The following is a 22,435-nucleotide window of genomic DNA, read 5'->3' on the forward strand; positions in this document are numbered from 1 at the left end:
ATCACTACAATGTATAATTAATTCAATGCGTTACAAACGCAAATTTTATAAACGCCATTCATATGGTACCATATTATAATATATACCAATATTTCTCTGTGAACTCAAACCAAATTTTTATTAAAAAAAAAATGTTTTTGTCACGAATAAAGCAGACATTTCGTCTCAAATATAATTTTTATTTTATCTTTATAACTGTGCTTTTAATTTTGAAATTATTCCGAGAAGGTAGAGAAAATTAATTATATTATATATTATTTTCTCATTAAAAAAAATATTTTTTGGTTATATTTGCTTCTTATAGCAGTACATCTCCTTTTGGTTTTAATTTACTATCTAAAATTTGTTGTCTCTCTTGTTTTTCTTGTTCTTTTAATTTGGCATGTCTTTCAACAGCAAAATCTATCTCTTTTACTAATTTAACAATTCTTTCCTGGAATCAATGTGATAAATATATGATTTGGTAACTTACAAGTTTCGTTTGTTTTACATACCGCATAACCACGTTGTTTCTCTAAGCGAAATTTTTGCCTTACTCCAAGAGGCGTAGGTCTTCCATCTTTAAAGGTATAATCCGGCAAATTTGTTAAGGGACCAAAAGTATTTGGATTAATAGTTAATCCACGACTAAAAATATAACAATGCTAATTAGATTATAACTGTAAATTATATTAATCGGTATCATAAAAATAAAATTAATGCATTAAAGAATATTAACATTTTATATCTAAACATATAAATAATTGCTTAAAAATCATACCTTTGTCTCCATTTTTGGTTTAAATATTGTGTCTGGGACTGATGAAATCCATTAACCATAATAATATAGTAATCTGTAACAATGTAAAATATAAATTACTATAAATACATTATTGTTAATCAGAAGCAATAAATAATTACATTATAAAACATTTATTTAATAGATTAAATTTTGGTAAAGAATACAATTGATATACTTGAGTGCAATTAACTTAAGACTGTAAAAGATTTATCTTTTTAAATACTAACTTATACGTTGTTCAACACGAAATACAGCTCTAGTAGTCGATATCATATTTGACACTAATGCTGTATTATTGTATATTAATTCGATATAAATATCAATGTTCTTTTTACAGAATTCACATACAGGTTATGTTACGCGCAGTAGTTTCTAAACTTTTCACCACGCTGCTGTGCACGATGCAACGTGCAAGTGCAAGTCGTGCAATGATACCAATATAAAATGTGTGGTTTTTTTTTTTTTTTTTTTTTTTTTTTTTTTTTTTAAGCTATACTTAGCTATACACCCTTCTTGCTCTTGCTTCTTTTCTCTCAATAAAAAAAATATTATTATGTCATAAAGTATAAATAACGTAAATGTAACAAATACCATATACTTATCCGTATATAGTATATGAGAACAGATATAAACAATACAAATATAAACTCGGTACAATAAAAATACAATACAATAATAAATTTGCATTAAAAGTTACAATATTTATTTCAAGTCTATCAGTTATTATATATAAATTTATTATGGACATAAGTAGTTGTACAGATTTTTAGCTTTGTACACCTGGTACTCGATATAAAAACTCCCCGTCGTCGTCATAATAGCAATCGCTAATTCGATACGTCATGCCCGGCTTATAGAGATGCTTTGCAATCTTTATTGGCTTAACATATTTTAATTCCGTGTCCACTTTCTTCTTCCACAGGGTGATCTTTGTATCTAATAAATTGTCATCTGCCCCAATAATATTGAAATTCTTATCCCTATCTTTAAATGGTATAGAAATATCTTTGTCAATTTGTTGTGCAATTTTTAATGAAGTATTTTCTTTGGAATAATCTATTGCATTCTCAGATGCTGTAACAGCTTCTGGAGTTTGCATCTCTTGACTGGCATCCATTTCCTTCCTATACAAATTCAGCAGAGCAGTACCTTCTTCAGAAGATTCTTGATGTATATTTTCCAACTTTGTTTTTACAAATTGGTCAAATGTAAGCAATTTTTCTCTTTTCTCGTTATATGATGTATTTAATTCTTGCGCGTCAGCATGCAATGTCACTGTAAGAGATTGTACATTATTTAATTCTTTTGTATTTTTTGGAGGAACTGAGGTATCAATTCCCATAGTATTTGCAATCAGTAAATTAGGATTTTCAAAATCAGATTTATCTGCTACTTTGCTTGGATTTTCCTTTTGTGACAACAATTTTGCATCGTGTTCCTTTTCATCCCGATAAGTTTGTATAATGCTAGAAAACAATTGACTCTTTGGTTTCTTAAACTCTATCTTAGGAACAAATTGTTTTGCTAGCAATTCTTTGTCCGTTGGAATAATCTTTCTGCCCTTAAATTTCATCAAGTGTTCCCTGAGTGCTGGACTCACTGGGAGTGTACCTGCCTGAAAATCTTTCCAATTTCTACTTGCAGTATTATCATATTTTACAACCATCTCCACTGATTTTGGTGACCATTTTGAATCCAAGATTTTTTTTATGGTCTCTGGTAAAGCAGGAAAACTTTCGCTGAGTTTTTCTATCGTCCACTCTTCAGGATTAAATGTGTGCAACTTTTTAATCAATTCCTTTTCAGCAAATGTAAGAAATCGAGGTTCTTTTTCCTTGAAATATTTCTGAATAACAATTTGTTGTTTGAGACGTTCTTTTTTAATCTGCATTTCTCTGAAAAAAAAAATTAATGCTTTCTAAAGTAATTTGACATGTTTCGGTTACATTACACTTATTTTTAACGAACAAATATAAGCATACCTTTCGTACATTCTGTGGCTCATGCCAACGTTCATAAAGTCTGCCTCGAACTGACTTACATCTTCGGGATCTAAATCCTCAACAGATTCATCATTTTTCATCAGCTTAATTCGTCGACGAATACCAACGAGGGTATCGGGTGCTTTCCTACTAAACATTCTGCGTAACATCGTCATCACTCTAATATCGCTCATCGTGGAATCCGTCAATTCTTTTGTGTATTTTAGCTTGTTCGCAAATAGTAACAGAAATAGCTTGACTTCGGCTCGAATTAAAGTAAAATATATGTATCCTAAAACAATTATTTACTTCATAATACCGTCAGTCAATTCAATCGATCTGATAAAATGTATTGCATTTTCAAATAACCCTTTTTGCGTCTTGCTAATCCGTTCCGAGGGTCTGAATATCTCAAGTGTACAACTTCACATCACAGCATACGTTAGTGGCACACATGCGCGCAAAAGCTACACTCACGAGGTTTTCTCGAGATCTTTTTAGCGCAGAAGGCAGGAAAAATGGCGGATGAAAACGAGGATCAGTGGTTGTACGGAGATTCAACCGATAGCAAAGAGTACACACCGGTGAATATTCAATCGGAGGCTCAACAAGATGATTCAATACTCGCCGAAACTCAAGAGAACTCACAGACTCAAGAAGACCAGAAGGCAGAAGGTGTCGATGAAACGCCGTCTGAGGTATACGTGCAATCTAACCTTTTTCAATCACTTACGAAGTAAATTTTCCGTAAAGTATCGTGGAATTTAATGTCATCAATAAACAATAAACAATAAATAATAAATACAGTGACTACCAAAAGTATTCGGGCATCAAAAAATTTTTACTACAAAGTGGTGTATTATTCAGATAAGAAATTAAAGAATTAGATTCATGGCTCATTTTTTTATTATACATTGTTGATTTTACTTTGACATTGTACAGTGTTACTTAAATAAATCAATATATACATTGTTTAATAATTAATTTAACAAAAACATAGTGATTTATTGTCTTACAAAAGTATTTGGACATTAAATAATAATAATAATAAAATTAAATTAATGTTTTTTACAAAATAAAAATTAAAATAATATTTTGCTGGATTACCTTTTTGATCTAATACATATTTTAACCTTTTAGGCATATTTAAACAAATTTTTTGCAAGTATTTTACATTAATCAAACTCCACTCTTCTCTTGCATACTCCACTCTTGCAAAAAATTTGTTTAAATATGCCTAAAAGGTTAAAATATATATTAGATCAAAAAGGTAATCCAGCAAAATATTAATTTAATTTTTATTTTGTAAAAAACATTAATTTAATTTTATTATTATTATTATTATTTAATGTCCAAATACTTTTGTAAGACAATAAATCACTATGTTTTTGTTAAATTAATTATTAAACAATGTATATATTAATTTATTTAAGTAACACTGTACAATGTCAAAGTAAAATCAACAATGTATAATAAAAAAATGAGCCATGAATCTAATTCTTTAATTTCTTATCTGAATAATACACCACTTTGTAGTAAAAATTTTTTTGATGCCCGAATACTTTTGGGAGTCACTGTAGATAAACAGAAAAGGATGAACGTGTCTATTATAAATTGTAATCTGTATAAAATTATATTTTTAGCTTTTTTTTTTTTTCTTTCTGTCAACACACGTTTAAATTTTTTGTGTATCTTAATATTAGTCTTAAAAATTTTTTTTTAGTCTCAAGAAGCTGATCCCCTTAACGCTAGTGATGAAGTATCCTCATTGTTGAATCACGCGCTAGAAGAAAGTGCAGATGCAAATAAAAATGGCACAAGAGAAGGCTCTAGTCAGGAGGATGGTGAAGCAGCTAGCGAATCTGATTCTGATGATGATGTACATGTTGTTATTGGTGATATTAAATCAACCCCAGCATATGGTAGTTTGAATATCAAAAGAGGAGGATTGCTAACCAATGCTTCAGGTGTAACGGATAAGCTTAGTAAACAACCGGGAAAATTTAGTATAGATGAATTTGAGACTATTGGTGTTATCAATGGAATACCAGCTCACGAGTTCAATTTAGATCAATTGGAGGATAAACCATGGAGACAGCCTGGTGCAGATATTACAGATTATTTTAATTATGGCTTTAACGAAGACACCTGGAGAGCATATTGCGAACGTCAGAAGCGAATGCGAAGTGAATCTGGAGTAGGATTGATTTTAAATGCAGGTAGTGGTGGTGGCAGTTCAAGCAATATGAGAATGCCTCAGGTGGCAATAACAAATGACAACAGCAAATACTCTGGCGTTATGGGTCCTAAGAGAGCAGGTCCACCACCTGGGAGAAAAATGGCAGGCACAATAGACGTTATAGGAAGCTCTGGTTTAGCTTCTAGAAGAAATCTGGATAAATCTCCACCAAAAGGAAACGTGATACAAGTTATGACTGCTGACAGAAGAGAATATTCAAGAAAACCAGGATTTCCAGATATGAGCGTTCCCCCTCCTGGAGCAGGAATGCCTCCCCCACCGTTTGATATGCCTCCACCAGGATATGCTGGAGAATCGGCACCATTTTATATGCCAGAAACTGACCCATATTATCAGAGTTATGAACCTACGCAGGATAGTCAGTGGGGCAACGATCCAGTAAGTTTATAACATTATACAATAAATTACTTGAAAATATCAATAAATAGTATCAATTTTTAAAATATATAATATTGGATAATTTAATTTCGTTAAAAAATGTTTTGAGGAAGTAAATTAATTTTTGTTCTTTTTTTTGTTTTATCAAAGACGTGGCAGCCAACAAATTTAGCGATTCCAATGACCGAAGGTGAAGATGATAAAGATATGGGACCTAAGACGATACCTACGATGGTTCCACCAACGTCTATTCCTCCTTTAATGCAATCACGCGATCAAAGGGATGGCAGAGACCGAGAACGAGACAGAGATAGAGATCGAGATAGAGAATTAGACTCTATGGGCAGAGATAGAGACAAGGACAGAGATCGCGATCGTGACAGAGAAAAGGATTCTATGATGAGGGATCGCGATAGAGACAGGGACTCTATGTCCCGAGACGATGATCGAGAGCGTGATAGATCTAGATCTCAGTATCGACATAAGGATCGGTAATAATCTATTATTTCTTTTTAAGTCAGACAGTATGTTCTACAATATTGTATGTTGATACTTATTGATTATAATTTTTTGTTTTTTTTTTTTAGACATCGACATCGATCAAGATCGCGATCTCGCAGGCACAAATCAAGATCAAGAAGTCCGAGTAGGCGCAAGAAGAAATCCAGACGTTCGGATAGAGAACGTTCCAAGGAAGAAAGTGAATAAATGTGTGTACACGTAAAATATAACATTTACAGCATCGTAGTGGAATGCATCATAGAATTAAGTGATCGTTTCACATAAAATAATATTCCGACTATTGCCGAGAAAATGCACCTACCAATAAAATTATTCCATAAAGCTAATTGTAAGATAAACTTTTATTAATTGTCGGATATAAGAAGTGAAATGTATGATAAACTTATTTGTGAAAATCATAAAGGATATAATTTTTGACACGACTAAATTATTAATGGAAACGATATGTTAATTGGATTAACAGGATCATTGGAAAATTACAGATAAGATAAATCTTTACTTATAAGACTTTTAATTACGTGTTCAAGACCTGTCTTTAAAAATAATAAAATATTTTTCATTTTTTAATTTTACCTTTGTATATTGATCAATTACAAACTCCAAAAGAAAAAAAATTATGCGACTTACCAATCTGCATGAGCTTCAGCGGAGTTGTAGAGTTCTGCCGGAGTGACTGTAACATAAAAAGAAAAATATTAATGTAGACACGTTGGTATATTAATTAATACAGTTAATCAAAAGGTAAAGCTTTTTTTTTATAAAGATTTTATTTAAAAAAAAATTTATATTTACCTATAAGTTGCTCCGCCGATGCAGGATGCCCGTCCCGAGCCTGCTCCTCCTCTCACAATCAGATGGGACGTGTCATCTTTCCGCGCCCTGGACACTCGCGAACGCGCCCGAATTAATTATTATCCCTGTGTTTTTCGCGCGAGCACTTTGCGGAACTCCCGAAGCGACCGACGAACCGGTTCTACGATTCGTATTTGCATAGTTTCGGCGTGCGACACTTTTCTCCTTCCACTTTTTTTCCAACGGGGATGTCGGGCTGGTGCTCCTTCGACGAAAGTCTTCCTCTGGATTTTTATCTGAAACAAAAAAAGTTATATTTGATCAGCAAAAGATGACGAAAATTAAACGTGCTGCGTTACAAGTAAGTTGCACACCCTTCACGTTTCGTTGACTCTCGTTTGACGTGAAGCAAGTAAATCGAGAATCATGTTAATCCATGCTTAACGCGTCAACTTTTTTAAATAGAGAACCAATATAAATATTGAAAAAGAGAATAATTGTTTGAAAATTAATTAAATTATTTGAATGTTTTATATCACTTAAATAGGTTTGTTTCTTTCAGCTAAACTAACTATACTAGTTTATTTAAAAAAAAAAAAAAAAAAAAAAAAAAAAGACAGATCTCTGTAAGCTCCGTATCTTCTATAATCATTGCACTGCGCGTGTGCGAAATTATTATAGTCCCGCTTGATCGCCACCTTTCTTCCTCGTCACAGATCACACAGATCTTAAAGCCGAGAGATCATAAATGCCTCGATATATATTCCGTCCACTTAGAATTGTGCTTTGTTGCGCGTCAAATCTGATCAAATTGTTCCATCTTGCAGTCAAATTCAGCCCAGTCAGTCCTATGTACCTCTGATTAAACCTGTCAAGATAACCCTTGTCACTGGTTAATACTAAATAAAAAAGGAAATTTTACTACGACGTATTGTAAGTGTATAAAATTTTGCGGAAAAAGCTCCGTTTTTTTCTCAAAGTTTATCTTCGTGTATGTGCTTCGTTACGTTCAAAAGAGAATCAATTGTCGCAGATTTGCGTAATGCGTTTAATCCATATGGGTCTCAAGGAATTAGTGCACTGGTGAGAAATCGCAATTGTTTTTAATATTATCTAAAATTTAACATCCATCAATGGCACAATATTTTCAATGTTTAATTTGGTAGTTAATATTAATTAGAACGTAATGTTATGGCGACAACTGCAAATGACATAAATGATAACTGGAGCAAACTGTTTTAGGTATCAAAAAAAGATTGGCACATACGATAAGCAACAATGGGAAAGAACAATAGAGCAACATATTCTTGATGGACTTACACATGTTCCAATGAGAACAACGAAACTTAAAACAGAATTGATTGACGTAGATCTCGTTCGTGGTATGCTTTAAATATATTAGTAATATTAAATATATATATATATATATATATATATATATATATATATATATATATATATTAGTAATGTTATATGTATTAACATTTCAGTAGTGTTCTATGTAATAACCCTATGTACTTATTTACTATGTATCATTTATATAGGATCTTCATTTCCAAAAGCCAAGCCAAAGCATGGTTTGTTGACAGTAGCTTGCCTAGCATTTCAACGACTCTTGTTCCTTCCATTGTATAAGAAATGGTGGATACAACAGACAAGTTATCGCATATTTGTACTATTCTTGTTGCTATATAGCTTACAAACCATCAACATCTTTCTGTATTATGTTTATACAAACAGAGAAAATGAAGTGGAAGTGAGACATTTGCTGTTTTTATAAAACATGTATGTACTTGCACATGTATCCATCTTAACTATCATCTCGTTTTACAGATTGTGTCTATGTCAGAAGTATTAGTACCTATTGTTATGATGTTTGTTCTATGCATTGTCCATTCTCATATTGTATCGACACACTCGGGTCCTACTATGACATACAATCAATCTAGGCAACGAATAACAAGACGCTCTCGGCACATTAGATGCAGAAATGGAAAATCAAGGCCTAGACAGAATTTACGTAAGTATGCGATAGTACAAAGAGTATTCGTTTTTGTAATAACTCAATTTTTACTTAAGGTGTACATAAGGATGCAAAACTCTCTCAAGATGTGAGAAGTGATTGTGAGAAAGCAAGCACTGGAAATAAACAAGTATTTACTGCAGTAAGATTTGCTAAGAAAGTGGTGATTGAAAATTCTTCAACTGTCAGTCAATCTCAGGTCAATATTCCAACTTACAATATGTATCAAAATATTATATGTATGTGTTTCAAAGTTTTTGTTATTGATAGGAATGTGCAAGTGCTCAAGTAGTATATGACAAAGAATCAATAAGTACAACTGGAGAAAATTCTGATCCCTCAAATGAAAATTTAGCCAATTGCGAACAACAAGGTAAAGAGATACTATTTATCTCTTGCATATTCATATATGTTTTAAAACTTTAGTATTTATTTCTATCTGTGACAGATGATGTACCAGAGGAACGTGCAGCAAATATACATCAAGATGATGATGGCTTTGAAAGTTTAAATGGTAATGTTTCTAGTGATAATGACAAAGCGATAGGTCGTGTACTAGGGCACAGAAATAAATCACAACTCGGTCTGACACAACAGAGTAATGATCACATGTCATGGTCAGAAGACAGCATTAACCAACAGATTTCATCAAAGAACTCAGGTTTGATTTACAAGTCCATGCTTGTAAAATAGTTTTGAATATAATTTTGGAAAAGTAGTAATCTTTATTGAATATACTACAGACATATAGAAGATTATAAATGTAGAAATGTTTTTTTTTTTTTTTTTTAATTAATTTTTTTCATTGGTTTGTGGTTGCATTCTGAACCGCTAACACGCTTTAATCTTTGTTGGAAAGGTATAAAATGGAGTAATAGCTAAATCATCATTTTCCACTTTCCACGCAGCACCCGAACCATTAAAAATTGATGACAATTTTGTGGATAGTAAAAGCATTCACGACAATATCAAGGTACAATCACTTTCAAATCTTTATTATTATTATTTTTTTTTTTTTTTTTTTCAGATTTATACGTTTAAAAAAACTTAATTTTTTATGATTGCGCTTATCTCTCTTGTAAACTAATTTTTCTTAAATATCTTAATCTTTTTATTCTATAAAAAAATTACTTTTGATACGCTATATTAATCTATCAACTTTGGCAATCACATTATTAATTCAAGGATAACGATACATCGTCAAAAATATTGGGATCCAGAGGAATGCGACAGCAGTGCGAGAGCGAAGAAGAGGGCGAGTGTGAGGAAGCTGCAACGCATCATCTAACGGAAGCAACAACTTCTGCCACGGAATGGATGGGAGTAACGACCAACAGTGATGAGTGTAGTTACAGGTAAGACATATATGTTAATATGTCGTAGCTTTTTGTAAAACAAAGTTTTTACAGTTCTGAACTTGGGGAATCTGATTTAGCCAGTGAAACTAATCTAAATTATGGAGAATTTGTGGAGCATCCTTTCTCATGGGAATTTGAATTACCACCATCGATATTATTTAACTCTACTTGTTCATCATCTGATCGTGGTTAGTATAAATTTGTCATATAAATAAAGATGTTTTTAAATAATTACATCTAACAAAATTGACGGATACAAATTTTAAATACCATTTACTTTATATCGGTTTGTTTATAGTTTCGTGTACGATTTGGACCCGACGGGATGTTAAAAAAGCTGAATTATCAGTCCTTGATATCAGTTCAGCGATTATTGCTAGAGTTGAATCGATGCCAGAAAGCATGAATTATTTTTATGGCGGTCTAATACTTAGCATCGCATTATGTTTAATACCGTCGATAAAACGGTTGAGCGATCATATAGGATCAGAAAACATTTGTAATGGATCTGTCAGTTTATTACCAAGTGACATGATCCAAGTGAATTTGGAAACTTACACCGACGTCCTATGTAGAATAATTGATATAGCATTCGGAAATATTTTTTGGTAAGCAACTTTTTCAGTTTATATTTTTTAAATACTTAAATTAATATAGTATGTAAATTAACCTTTTTTTCTTTCTTTTTTTTTTTTTCTCTTAGGGAACGAACGATTGTACTAATATCAATGTTTGAACGATTTATGCTATCGTGTTGTCTATTTTTCTTGCTGGCAGTAGCGGAACGAACGTACAAGCAAAGACTTTTATATGCAAAATTATTTTCTCACTTAACATCATCTAGGCGCGCGCGGAAATCCGATTTACCGCACTTTCGCTTAAACAAAGTGCGCAATATAAAAACATGGCTGAGTGTCAGATCTTATTTAAAAGTAAGAAAATAAAATACAACGATATATCTATTAATTTGAAAATTACGTTTGTATGTTTTATACTTAATATTATGTACAATTTTATATTACAGCGAAGAGGCCCGCAACGATCTGTAGACGTAATTGTTTCAGCAGTATTTATCGTTACATTATTATTGCTGTCATTCGTAAGTTTGGAATTAATTAAAGTAAGTGTATTTTATTTAGTTTTCACATGCATATATTCTTTCAACACCTTTATTTCTTTTGACGATATAAATTTTATTGTAGGATCTCGAAAGTTTGCATTCACGTTATAATGTCGAAGCATTATTTTGGAGCTTCTCACTTGGAATATTTATATTACGTTTTATGACGTTAGGAACAAAAATTAATAAAAAGTACAGAAATCTCTCGATATTGATAACCGAACAGGTAAGTACGTTGTTATAATTTGTTTAAATTTTCACCTTTAAAAGCCTTATATTTTCATGACATTTTAGATAAATTTATATTTGCAAATTGAACAAAAACCGCATAAGAAAGAAGAACTTATGGTTGCAAATAGCGTTTTGAAATTAGCGGCTGACTTGATAAAGGTATGCATTTTTTTTTAAGTTTAATTAAAGATTAATATAAACGAAATAATTAAAAAGAAAAAAAAAATGCTTTACAGGAATTAGAGAGTCCATTTAAAATCTCTGGACTTTCGGCTAATCCATATCTTTACACTATTACTAAAGTGGTGCTCTTGTCGGCACTCTCAGGAGTGCTATCAGAACTCCTGGGTTTCAAACTGAAACTGCATAAAATAAAAATCAAATAAAAGGATGTGAGATGCAATGCGCCCGGAAGAAATCGCGTATCGTCTGTTAATCTCAGATCATCCATTATATTTGAAATTAAGCTGTTTTTAGCGAAAAGTGCTTGGCTTAATTATATTTAGTTAACTTTAAGGTGCTTTAGCGAATTAAACTTGGAGACTGTAAGTAACAAAACTTTGTTTAGCTAGTCAAAATAATAACAATTTAATACTCAATATATTCAAAATTAAAAGAAACACGTGATTATAACAATTTATAATAAAATTTTCATTTAAGAAAAAAAAAAAAAAAAATTTACTTAAAAGATAAAGAATTAGAAAAGAATCATACTTAAGCTTTTTAATACACGACTACTTTGTTCGTGTTGAAAGAATGCTAATTATTAAAATAATGAATGTATTTCATTAACCTGATTTCATGGCCGACTAACTTAGCATTAAAAAAAAAAAAAAAAAAAAAAAATGTAATATGAGAATGAGTCAACAATTATTTGAAAATTTATCAAATTTATTAAAACGACAAAAACTCGTAAAATAAGCTTTTAGTTTTTTAGCCTATTTAACGTAGGGTTCTAAAAATATGCGTTGGAAAACAAAGACTCTATTATATCGGCACAAATAAGTTTTCTACTATTTTTATAAATATATTGAATGTAATTATTGACTCTTCTCATAAATAAACTAAATTGTTTAACGCACAGATTAGGTAAAGCAATAAATATATTTATTGTATGCTATCTGTAGAACAGAACTTTAGTCTTTGAGTTTTTTCTCGAATTATCATATACTATTTTATCATTGTTAATTGCGTTAACGATTATGTTTAATACTAAAAAAGCCGTAAAAAATAATTTTTAAACTTGACATGTAAAGTGTTTGGAATCTTTAATGCTGTACAAGTGTAAATATAAAAATTTATCGCAACAATAAGGGCTCGACAAAGAAAAACTTGCTAAAAAGAAATCTTTTTTTGATTTTAAATTAAAATTTTTTATTTTTGAAATGTTACAATAAGATTTTATTAATGTTACGAATGAAAACATTCTATTTTGCATATCATCTTGAATCTGTTTCGTAATCACCAATTTAATATCAGTATCTATTCGAACGAATATATTCTTTGAACTTGATTAACAACAGGAAGTTCAAATATCATATATGTATAATCATTGATTTAAAAATTGCTTGGAATTTATAAAATTTATTGAAAACAGAGATTTTCTTACTTAATTTGAGCGCAAATATATCCTATGAATAAATTTATGTTCTCAGAAAAAAATGTTAATTAAACCTTTAGTTGATTTAAATTTAACAATAGTAATTTTAAATATATTAGAAGAAACCATATGCGCGCGTTATTTTTTACGAGTCCCCAATTACAAACTACAAAAAAAAGAAGAAAAAGAAAAAAAATTATGCGACTTACCAATCTGCATGAACTTGAGCGGAGTTGTAGAGTGACTGTAACATAAAATGAAAAATATTAATGTATACATGCCAGTATATTAGTTAATAAAATTAAAAAAAAGGTAAAAGTTTTTTTTGAATAAAGATTTAATTAAAGAAAAAAAATTCATGCTTACCTAAAAGTAGTTGCTCCGTCGATGCAGGATTGCCCGTCCCGAGCCTGCTCCTCCTCTCACAATCACATGGGACGTGTCATCTTTCCGTGCCCTGGACACTCGCGAACGCGCCCGAATTAATTATTATCCCTGTGTTTTTCGCGCAAACACTTCGGTTCTACGATTCGTATTTGCATAGTTTCGGCGTGCGACACTTGTCCTTTGGATTTTTATCTAAGCAGAATTCTTGTTTCGCTCAGATAAAAATCCAATCCGCGGGTATTTAATTTCAGACGATTACGTGATTAAGACCTCGATAAATTTGTCGAAATCCCGAAATTCAAAACAGTTGAATTTCAGTCCCCGCCTGTGTCGTTGATTTAATTACGTGTAGATACGTCATAGTCCATGGTGTGGGGTGGATCACTAAATCGCGTTGCCATTGGCTCGCGTCGACCGCGTGATTCGCGAAACGGGCACCCTGTCTGTGTGCCGTGTCGGTGGCCTGTGTTGGCCAAGCCAATGCCAATTGCCGGCGGCGCGTGCTCCGCTTGTGTAGTTTGCGATCGGCTGTCCGTGGATAGAGAGACACACACGTTGCGTATGTGCTCGAAAGACGCGCGCGAGAAGAGAAGAGAAGAGAAGAGAAGAGAAGAGAAGAGGCTGGGCTTGGGCAGATCAAACTGAACCGCAATCGACGACCGACTGTAAGCTGTAAAGTCGCTCGTCGGCCACCACCCTGTTGCTCTCGCCGTCACGGCGTCCTGCGACATTGAAGGATCGACCTGAGTCTCCGGCTTCGGCGAGTTTCCGGTGACAATGGCCGCAGCCGCGGCCGTGGCAGTGGCCGTGGACGACTACTACGATGGTTTTCGCACCTTTTCTTGGCTCGCGGACCTCGTGGGATTACCGATCGACCAGGTGAGACATGAGAAAGATGACAACTAATTGTGTGAGACCGGCTCGATGCCGCGCCGGCACTCTCTCCGGCACTTTCCGGCGGATTCCAGAAAGTCCTGGAACCTGGGCGGTAACGGGAGGATATCGATCGCTCCGTCGCGTCTTTTCGCTTTCGATTTTGAGCGTAAAGGTGAATTTAGTTGACATTCGATCCCTTTCCCCTTACCACGCTTCTTGCGTGGTAAGAAACAACCGATGGTCATGTCTTTTTTTTTTCTTTTCTTTTCTTTTGTTTACTTGGCAAGAAGCGTAGAATCACATTCGAGCTCGCGGCACTAGAAGATGCGTGCTAGACGTAAAATGCAAAAGATTTTCCCAACTACCTATTACGTTTGTTTACTTGCTTTTATTTCGGCAACTTTTTCAATCACGTTAATCAGGATGGGCCCTGAGTGGCTCGGTCAGCCAACACTTTGAATTTTTTTCGGTACAAACACACGCTCCGTTCTCCTTTAGTTAAATTTGCCAAAGAGGTTTTTTTTTTTAAATTGCAGTTTATATAACGCGTTTCAAGTTTCGCTTCTTTTCAAATGGAGACAATTATATAATTTCAAGGTTCTCGTCGACGAGATTTTCTTCACGCTGCAGTTTCCATCGACCGATTTAAATGACTCGCGCGCGCAAAAAGAAAAAGGAAAAGAAAGAAAGAAACGGACTTGACGTCGCACCTATTTACCCGCGAATGTTAATCAAATCGGATTACGATATCTATTTCCCGAACGAAAGGCGGGAAATAGAGAAAGGCGGAAAAGCGGCATTTTCTACGAGATATTAGACTACTCTTCCGGAGTCGGTGCAACGCATTAATAAAATTGCGCCGCAAATCTTGAAGCGGCCGATGACGTAAACCGCATCGAAACCCCGTTCGTCATAACGCGCAAATTGTGACACTTCTTGCAACACTTTTAGTCGTTAAACAATTGTGATAGACAACCACCGATTTTCCTGCTGCTCGGTCTGCCGAGGGTCAGATATTTCTAATCTTGCACTTTGAACGGTTTTGCCGCGTCAAGTTGCAGCTCTCATTGTCTCAGTTTTTATCGGTCGACCGACCACAATGCGCATTTAAATTATTCACACATCATACGAGATCCTTTAATCAAGGACAAGATGGATGATCAATTTAGACAATGTAAATGTTCTCGAGAAAGAGTCCCACGTCCTAATAGGTAAAATAATGAAAATAGCCAAGTTGCGAATCGCAACTTTTTTTTTAGACTCTAGCCCCTGTTGGAAAATTAATGGGATTTAAACCTGAATTTCTATTCAGTTTATTTGATACGCGGAACATTAAATCGATTATGTAAGCCGATACTTTTTATTTCTTTCAATACAGAACTAATCTCGATTTAATTTACTCTTTATCTGTCTCTCTGATTGTAGGGAGATTAAATTATTAACTTCAAGTGTCGCAAAGTGATGTTATATGTGTTCGTTTCTGACTCAAAACTTGAAAAATCAACGATAATAAAAAGATGAATTAAATCGAATCAAAACTAATTTATATACATATAATATTATACGCGTTGGTGAAAATCAATATTAAAGTCTTACTTTTTTTGCCGTGGGGTAAAACTTTCAATCTTATTGATTGGTTGCAGGGTAGAAAAGTTTTTGAGACCCTCTGCTAGAATGCTTTGAATTAAAAAAAAAAAAAAAACACTACAGATACTTTTATTAGAGAACAATCCGCTCGTTGTCTGTTCCGCTATAAAGCAATGCAATTGTCTCAAACCTACGACGTCGATAAAACGATTAATCTTTTTTTTTTTTCCCTTTAAATTACAAGTATTATCTTGACAGTAATAAAGAGAATACGGAGGGAATGGAAGATGAGGCGTACGAGAGATAAGAAGATGCATGTATCCAGAGAAAGAAGCTGATTCACGCGATAAAATAAATCGAACTGGATTACTACGGCTTTGCCGATAGATCTTTATCTTGAAAAATTAGACTCTACGTTGACCGCACCTCTAAACTATCAATTTAGATCTGATTGAAGCGCGATTGAATCAAACCACGTCGTAGAATCTATTCGAGTGAAACGTTACGAGAAACGCAAATGTGTTGGCATTTCCAACGTTGAAGCTGATAGTATTAAATAAAATTCAATATTAAAATGCTTTAGAAGAAATATATAACGAAGAAGACGGGAATGTATTCACGAACATAATTACGTGTAAGAGAAAAAGAAATTGCACCATGTTCTGTAACGATATTCTATCTATCAGATTAAAATAGTAAAATATTTTATATTCGTTACATCGCGTTGTTTTCTATTTTGTTGTCACATCGGGTCGTGCAAAGGTTGTAAAGAACAAACGTAAAACTGTATTGCTTTTACTTTGCTGTAAAAGAGTAATAACTTTCTCTGCTACAACGAATTCGCGTGACGAGCGGCTGCTGGATCATTTTACGATACTATTGCTCCTTTAAGGTATGATGTACACGCCATTTCGTCTATTTTTAGCGAGAAATCTTTATCTTGCTATTCTTAGCGATGCGTGTCGCTCTCGGAGAACGTGTTCAGCTGTTTAAATAAATATGCACTTAAAAATACAAACGAGATTTGAGAAAAAGGTGAATGGCAGAATAATTTTTGTCATATCGTCTATCGATGACAAAGATATATATACATACATACTGTATCTTTATATATTGTACAATATATTGCAGAGCTGTCTTTGAACGAATAAGTCCTGAAGCTCGAATATGCTCAAGATGAGACAAATTGCCATTAATTTATATTTATCGCTGTTGTGCATTCAATGGTAATTTATTTAAAAGATATCATCTACGTTTTTATTGAAATCCTTTTATAACGACTGTTTGAAATATATTTATTACAATATACATATTTTTAAGTAATTAATTATCATCATCATCATCATCATCTTTATTAGACGCATTTTGCAAAAATTATCTAAAATATTGCAAGATTTTACGCATTCTTACAAAAATAATAAAACCAATAAGAAGAAAAAAAAAATAATATATATATATATATATAATATGTATGATATTGCAAATAAAGCAATTCACTGTGTACAGAGAGCAAAACACCCCGGAAGTATTTATTCCAATTTAGTTTAGCGAGTGCAGTAACCACTGGTGTTGAGATCAACGACCTCGTCGTTCGCGTATATTCATCGTTGTTTGCAAAGTCGGATGAATCTAGCAACGGTATGTACCAAGTACATACCGTTAGGGTACGTGTAAAAGGAACTTGACATTTTCTCGAAAGTGTCTTTGATTAGCGGGAAGAGGGGTGGAGAACCTCTCAACACAAAAATTTAAGCATCCCTGCATTCGGTATTTGTTACGTGTAAAATACATAAAGCTTGATATGAAAAAGAACCTCGTTATAAAGAAAAATCTTAATTAGATTGATTAATTAGATGAATTTATGAAGAGATAATATTTTAAGAAAGATCTGTGACAAGAATTTTAATGAATTTGTTTCTTTTGTTTGTACAGGTAAATTTTGTCTTGACACAGTTCACAGCTCTTATACTAGCTGCATTATTAAGATCATCTCTAAGTCCCATCGCTACCATCCCAGCTGCTAGACACGTTTATGGTCTGACTATTGGTCTGGCTCTTGGATACTTTTGCTTTGGCAGGTAAGTTTACATTTCATCCGTTCCATGTAAAGCTAATATGTGAGAATTTTTCATTTATTGCAAAATGGTTGTAACTCGAAATACCAAGTACACACATGTGACACTTGAAGATTTTTTTTTTTTTTACTAGTTTAATTGCTTGCCTAAATAATAATATTCACATATAGCTTAGTACTAGACAAACGATGTAGATTAGAGTTGGATTAGTTGCATTTCAAGATGTAATTTTCTTTGAGATTTTATCTTTATTTCGTGTCAATTTGATATCGAGGCAAGGAACTACCCGCAATGTGTATCGGTAAGCATTTGACATACAGTTTAGCTTAAACATCTTTTTATAATCCAAGCTTAATTTTGTCAGTTGCAACTGTTTTGCCAGCGTGTTATCGAATATCGATGTATACATCTGTTTCGAAATATAGGAACTTACTTATCAGTGCACTTTTTCAGACAGGCAATTCATCTCACTATTCTTCCCGCGTTATGTTACGTAGCGATGCGCACACAAAATCCCCGCAATATGCAGAGGTGAGATGAATATGACGTACATAAAGGTTTATAATCAACTTGCACATTTTTAACAATCTCGTATGTACCCTGAAAGGCAAATATGGCGTTTGCTGCTGTTGCTGCCGCTACTGCTGCTGCTGCTGCTGCTGCGACGGCGACGGCGACGGCGGCTAGCGTATGTGAACCTAGCGTGGGGTACGTCGACCGACGTACTCCAGTCTCACACGAAGCAAGTAGTACGTGTATCTACCGCGAAGCGCTGGCCGTTTAGGACTGAGGAGCGGCCGTGCGGCGTGCTGCTGCAGCCGCGTTACTTTACGATTCCCCCTCCTGCCCTCGGCCGCCTAGGATCACGTACGCTAGTTGCCGTAGTCGCAACAAACGCCATATCTACCTTTCAGGGTACGTATTCTTCAAGTCCACTTTTTCTTTACAAGTAACCGTTTATATTTTATCTCTAAGAAAAGTATATTAACGTTCCAATAATTAGTCGTATAATATTAAGTATAATAAGATTAATTTGCTCATTTTGATTGAGAAAATTGAATAGTTGATCTCCCGGCCCGGCTTTTTTTATTCGATGATACGTTTAGGCGTATAATTAATCTTGATATTAATACAGTAATTAGTATGCGCGGTATTATTATGCCGTTTCCTTCTTCTGGTTCTAACAAGAAACGATCGCACACGTCATCGATAATAATGACTATTCGCAGCGCAAAGTGAATACACTTTACGTGAATGTTTGCGTTTATTGCGAACTTGTCGCGTGCTTGTCGTCGAATTTATCACGTTTGATCTACGCGAGCAAAGACGATGGCCGTAACTAAACTTGACATATGCATCTGAATATGTTTCAGGGTTGTCCTCGCAATTGCGTTAATCTATTTATCGTGCATTCACTTTCATCGGCAGATCTACGATTATGGCTCGTACACGCTCGATATCACTGGTACGTTCAACTCATCCTTCAGCTTCATCTAGCTTATTTAAAGAGGATCGTTTATATTTTAATTTGCGTAAAAGAGTTTTTCTACATACGTACCTATGTGTGTGTGAGTTGATATTAATAGTTAAAAAAACAAAAAAAACGTCTTGTAGTAGTTATAAAAGAGACGCAGACTTTTCTATACAGATTTTTCTAGTTACGTCTACACTTTTGTTTGTATTCACAAATTTCCTTAAATGCAATAAAACTGTAAAAACATTTTACACTCTCCCAAGTGTTGACCGTAATCGCGTTGTTAAAAAAAAAAAAAAAAAAAAAAAAAACTACGTTACTTTTTCCTGCCTGCAATTATACAAGTTTCACGAACCGATAATGTAACTCACTTGTTTATTCAAATTTATTCCTAAGCAAACAAACGTGATATCCGATATCGTTTTTAAACGCTTCGATCCTTCCCTATGTGTTGTCTGTCGTTACCCTTATAAATCCGCTTCCTTTGTTCGTCATGAACGGCGTTTTATAAATCAAGTCACATTCAGCATTATACATATATTGATTATTGAGTATTATGTACGATATCTCGCTATTATGTACACGCCAGGACATCTCATTCGCAAGTGTTTCGGCGACAGCAAGTCACTTTTCGAACCTATATATATTTAATATATTTTTTTTTTGCAGGTCCTCTCATGGTTATAACACAAAAAGTAACGAGTCTTGCGTTCAGCATTCACGATGGATTAACGCGACGCGAAGAAGAGCTGACCCCGATGCAACGCCATCAGGCAGTACAGTGAGTGCACGTCTTCTTTTAACAAGCTTCCCGGTGTTATTTATATCGGGCAAAGAAATATTAAAAACAGTCCTGATAATTGTTCCGTGACGTAGAAATCCATCTTACTCGTCAACTGTGTTTATTGATAAACGTTGTTTGAAAAATCTAGTAAACTGTTCTTTTAATTTTACAGGAAAATGCCAACTACTCTAGAATATTTTAGCTACATTTTTCACTTTCAAGCTTTAATGGCTGGTCCAATAATATTTTACCGCGATTACATCGATTTTATACATGGACATCACTTGCCTGGTGCCAGATCTTTAGCGGTAAGAACATTAACGTGCTATAAAATTTGATATCTTATGAAAGAATATAAATATATCTTTATTTAAAACTAATAAACGCAAATATTGTGATAAAGTTGTCAGTTTTTACAATACAATACAACTGGAAAAAGAATAACTAATTATTTAGTTACAAAGAAGAAATATTTTCAGAGCGATAACAATTGTTTTAGGGTTTTTATGAGAAGAAGAGCCAAGAGAAGGAAATCATTCTAGAGCCATCGCCAACTCTGGTTGTTGTAAAGAAAGTTGCGGCAAGCTTGGCATGCGCTCTTATATTTATTACTTTTCTTCCAATCTTCCCAATACAGCGTGTAAAAGGTTTGTAAAAGTCTTTTCTTTTTAATTTCTTATCGCATATAAGAAGATATATGTTCCGATTAATGATGTCTTTTTCAGAGGACGAATTTCTAAAGAACACAAATATGTTTTATAAGATATGGTACTTAATGTTTGCGACCATGCTTGCACGCTTTAAATACTACCACGCGTGGTTGTTTGCCGATGCCATATGTAACAATTCCGGCCTTGGATTCAACGGTTATGACGAACAAGGCAATGCGCGCTGGGATTTGATTTCGAACGTTGACGTATATAAATTTGAGGTGCGATAAGCTTGCTGTTTTAAATATATAATCAAAAGTAATTAAAAGTTCGAGATATTGATACGTGACTAAATGGAGGAAATATTCAAATTTGGTACTAATTTACACGTATCTAAAACATGTTACTTAAAAATTTATCGTTTGATTTTCAGACATCGCTCAATCTTAGGGACAGCATCGATAGCTGGAACAAGGGCACAAACTTGTGGTTACGATCAATCATGTACGAACGATCTGATCGTAACAAGGTGATTTATACGTATGCTTTGTCTGCTCTATGGCACGGTTTTTATCCTGGCTATTACCTGACATTTGCAAGTGGAGCATTCTTTACTGTAGCGGCTCGTTCTGTTAGTTACACTTGAGCGTTGTTACATTTTAAAATTGGGAACGCGTCAAGTTAGGTAACTAATTTTCAATTTTCCGTATTTTTACAATAGGTTCGTCGGTACATCCGGCCGTTGTTCTTAAAATCTCCGCAAAAGAAGATTTTTTACGACATCTTAACATTTATAACTACGAGAATTGTGATGGCCTATATGACGTTCAGCTTTATACTATTAGAATTTGTACCAAGCATCAAATTGTACCTGTAAGTTATTATCAATTAAGATTATAAGAGTAATATTTTTCTCTATTTTATATTTCTTAAACAAACGTCTTTATTGGTAATTAAAAAAAACTCTTGGGAAAGAGTTACATTAATTAATTAATATTATGATATAACTTGTATTTCTTTTTTCGTCTAGGTACTTGTACCTGCTCCCGCATTTATTGGGTTTGATCGCAATACTACTTCCACCCCGTCTGGGGCTGTTGCGAAAGGCGCACAAACGATCGGCTTCAAAAGTCGAAACTGATCTCTCTGAAACAGTCAGCAACGGAAACGCACACAAAACACAGTAGTCTTCTAATTGCGACATTAGGAAAGACAGATATTTTTTATGAATGTTTTTATTATACATATATATCTTTAATATATATATGTGTAAATGTACCTATACATATTTCTTGTTACAATACATTACAGATGTGAAAGTCTATCAGTAATGTGCTGTACGCATGTTACGTTCAAGTGAAACATTATCGAAACAGACTTATCGTTTTTACATATAATAATATAGATAAGAAAAAATTTCTATAATTCGCTTAAATACATGGCTGTTTTATTTACGACTATCTTATACATATAATCTATTTGTTTTGCTTTTTGTGCAAAAACTTTAGATAATACGAAAACTTTAATTATTAGTTAAACGAAAAAAAGACTTGTT

At 33.5% G+C, this 22,435-nt stretch overlaps 5 protein-coding genes across 8 annotated transcripts; 3 read left to right on the plus strand and 2 right to left on the minus strand.

Moving 5' to 3' along the window:
* Positions 1–123: 123 nt before the first annotated feature.
* On the minus strand, positions 124–1,201 carry Mrpl52 (mitochondrial ribosomal protein L52). The gene is made up of 4 exons (XM_070671506.1): positions 1,009–1,201; positions 761–833; positions 495–627; positions 124–433 (listed from the first exon to the last, which is right to left on the minus strand). The coding sequence occupies exons 1-4, from the start codon at positions 1,052–1,054 to the stop codon at positions 299–301; spliced, it is 387 nt and encodes a 128-aa protein (XP_070527607.1). The 5' UTR covers positions 1,055–1,201; the 3' UTR covers positions 124–298.
* A 300-nt stretch (positions 1,202–1,501) lies between these two features.
* Positions 1,502–13,550, minus strand: LOC139111288 (uncharacterized). Of its 2 annotated transcripts, XM_070671457.1 has the most exons (6): positions 13,414–13,550; positions 13,257–13,291; positions 6,716–7,011; positions 6,551–6,596; positions 2,764–3,055; positions 1,502–2,676 (listed from the first exon to the last, which is right to left on the minus strand). In XM_070671457.1, exons 4-6 carry the CDS (start codon positions 6,558–6,560, stop codon positions 1,548–1,550), a joined length of 1,431 nt encoding a protein of 476 aa, XP_070527558.1. In that variant the 5' UTR covers positions 6,561–6,596; positions 6,716–7,011; positions 13,257–13,291; positions 13,414–13,550; the 3' UTR covers positions 1,502–1,547. The 2 variants fall into 2 exon arrangements, with proteins under 2 accessions (XP_070527558.1, XP_070527559.1); XM_070671458.1 differs by lacking the exons at positions 6,551–6,596; positions 6,716–7,011; positions 13,257–13,291; positions 13,414–13,550 and adding an exon at positions 3,133–3,254.
* Positions 3,282–6,495, plus strand: Fip1 (Factor interacting with poly(A) polymerase 1). Its single transcript, XM_070671448.1, has 4 exons — positions 3,282–3,461; positions 4,487–5,401; positions 5,552–5,892; positions 5,989–6,495. Exons 1-4 carry the CDS (start codon positions 3,282–3,284, stop codon positions 6,107–6,109), a joined length of 1,557 nt encoding a protein of 518 aa, XP_070527549.1. The 3' UTR covers positions 6,110–6,495.
* Positions 7,358–12,293, plus strand: Phtf (protein phtf). 2 transcript variants are annotated; one of them, XM_070671427.1, is made up of 17 exons: positions 7,359–7,648; positions 7,749–7,798; positions 7,958–8,097; positions 8,260–8,471; positions 8,549–8,735; positions 8,795–8,937; positions 9,009–9,111; positions 9,187–9,399; positions 9,647–9,711; positions 9,924–10,093; positions 10,148–10,284; positions 10,395–10,704; positions 10,800–11,028; positions 11,121–11,216; positions 11,299–11,442; positions 11,511–11,606; positions 11,684–12,293. In XM_070671427.1, exons 2-17 carry the CDS (start codon positions 7,758–7,760, stop codon positions 11,831–11,833), a joined length of 2,436 nt encoding a protein of 811 aa, XP_070527528.1. In that variant the 5' UTR covers positions 7,359–7,648; positions 7,749–7,757; the 3' UTR covers positions 11,834–12,293. The 2 variants fall into 2 exon arrangements, with proteins under 2 accessions (XP_070527529.1, XP_070527528.1); XM_070671428.1 differs by having other exon boundaries at positions 7,358–7,798; positions 9,187–9,252.
* A 331-nt stretch (positions 13,551–13,881) lies between the features above and the next one.
* Oys (lysophospholipid acyltransferase 6) lies at positions 13,882–22,334 on the plus strand. Of its 2 annotated transcripts, XM_070671449.1 has the most exons (11): positions 13,888–14,313; positions 17,830–17,975; positions 18,426–18,503; positions 19,346–19,437; positions 20,116–20,227; positions 20,403–20,538; positions 20,730–20,877; positions 20,956–21,161; positions 21,314–21,511; positions 21,602–21,753; positions 21,911–22,334. In XM_070671449.1, exons 1-11 carry the CDS (start codon positions 14,212–14,214, stop codon positions 22,065–22,067), a joined length of 1,527 nt encoding a protein of 508 aa, XP_070527550.1. In that variant the 5' UTR covers positions 13,888–14,211; the 3' UTR covers positions 22,068–22,334. The 2 variants fall into 2 exon arrangements, with proteins under 2 accessions (XP_070527551.1, XP_070527550.1); XM_070671450.1 differs by lacking the exon at positions 18,426–18,503 and having other exon boundaries at positions 13,882–14,313.
* The last annotated feature ends 101 nt before the right edge of the window (positions 22,335–22,435 follow it).

This window comes from Cardiocondyla obscurior, linkage group LG23, assembly GCF_019399895.1.
Source record: "Cardiocondyla obscurior isolate alpha-2009 linkage group LG23, Cobs3.1, whole genome shotgun sequence".
In the NCBI taxonomy this organism is placed as follows: Eukaryota; Metazoa; Arthropoda; class Insecta; order Hymenoptera; family Formicidae; genus Cardiocondyla; species Cardiocondyla obscurior.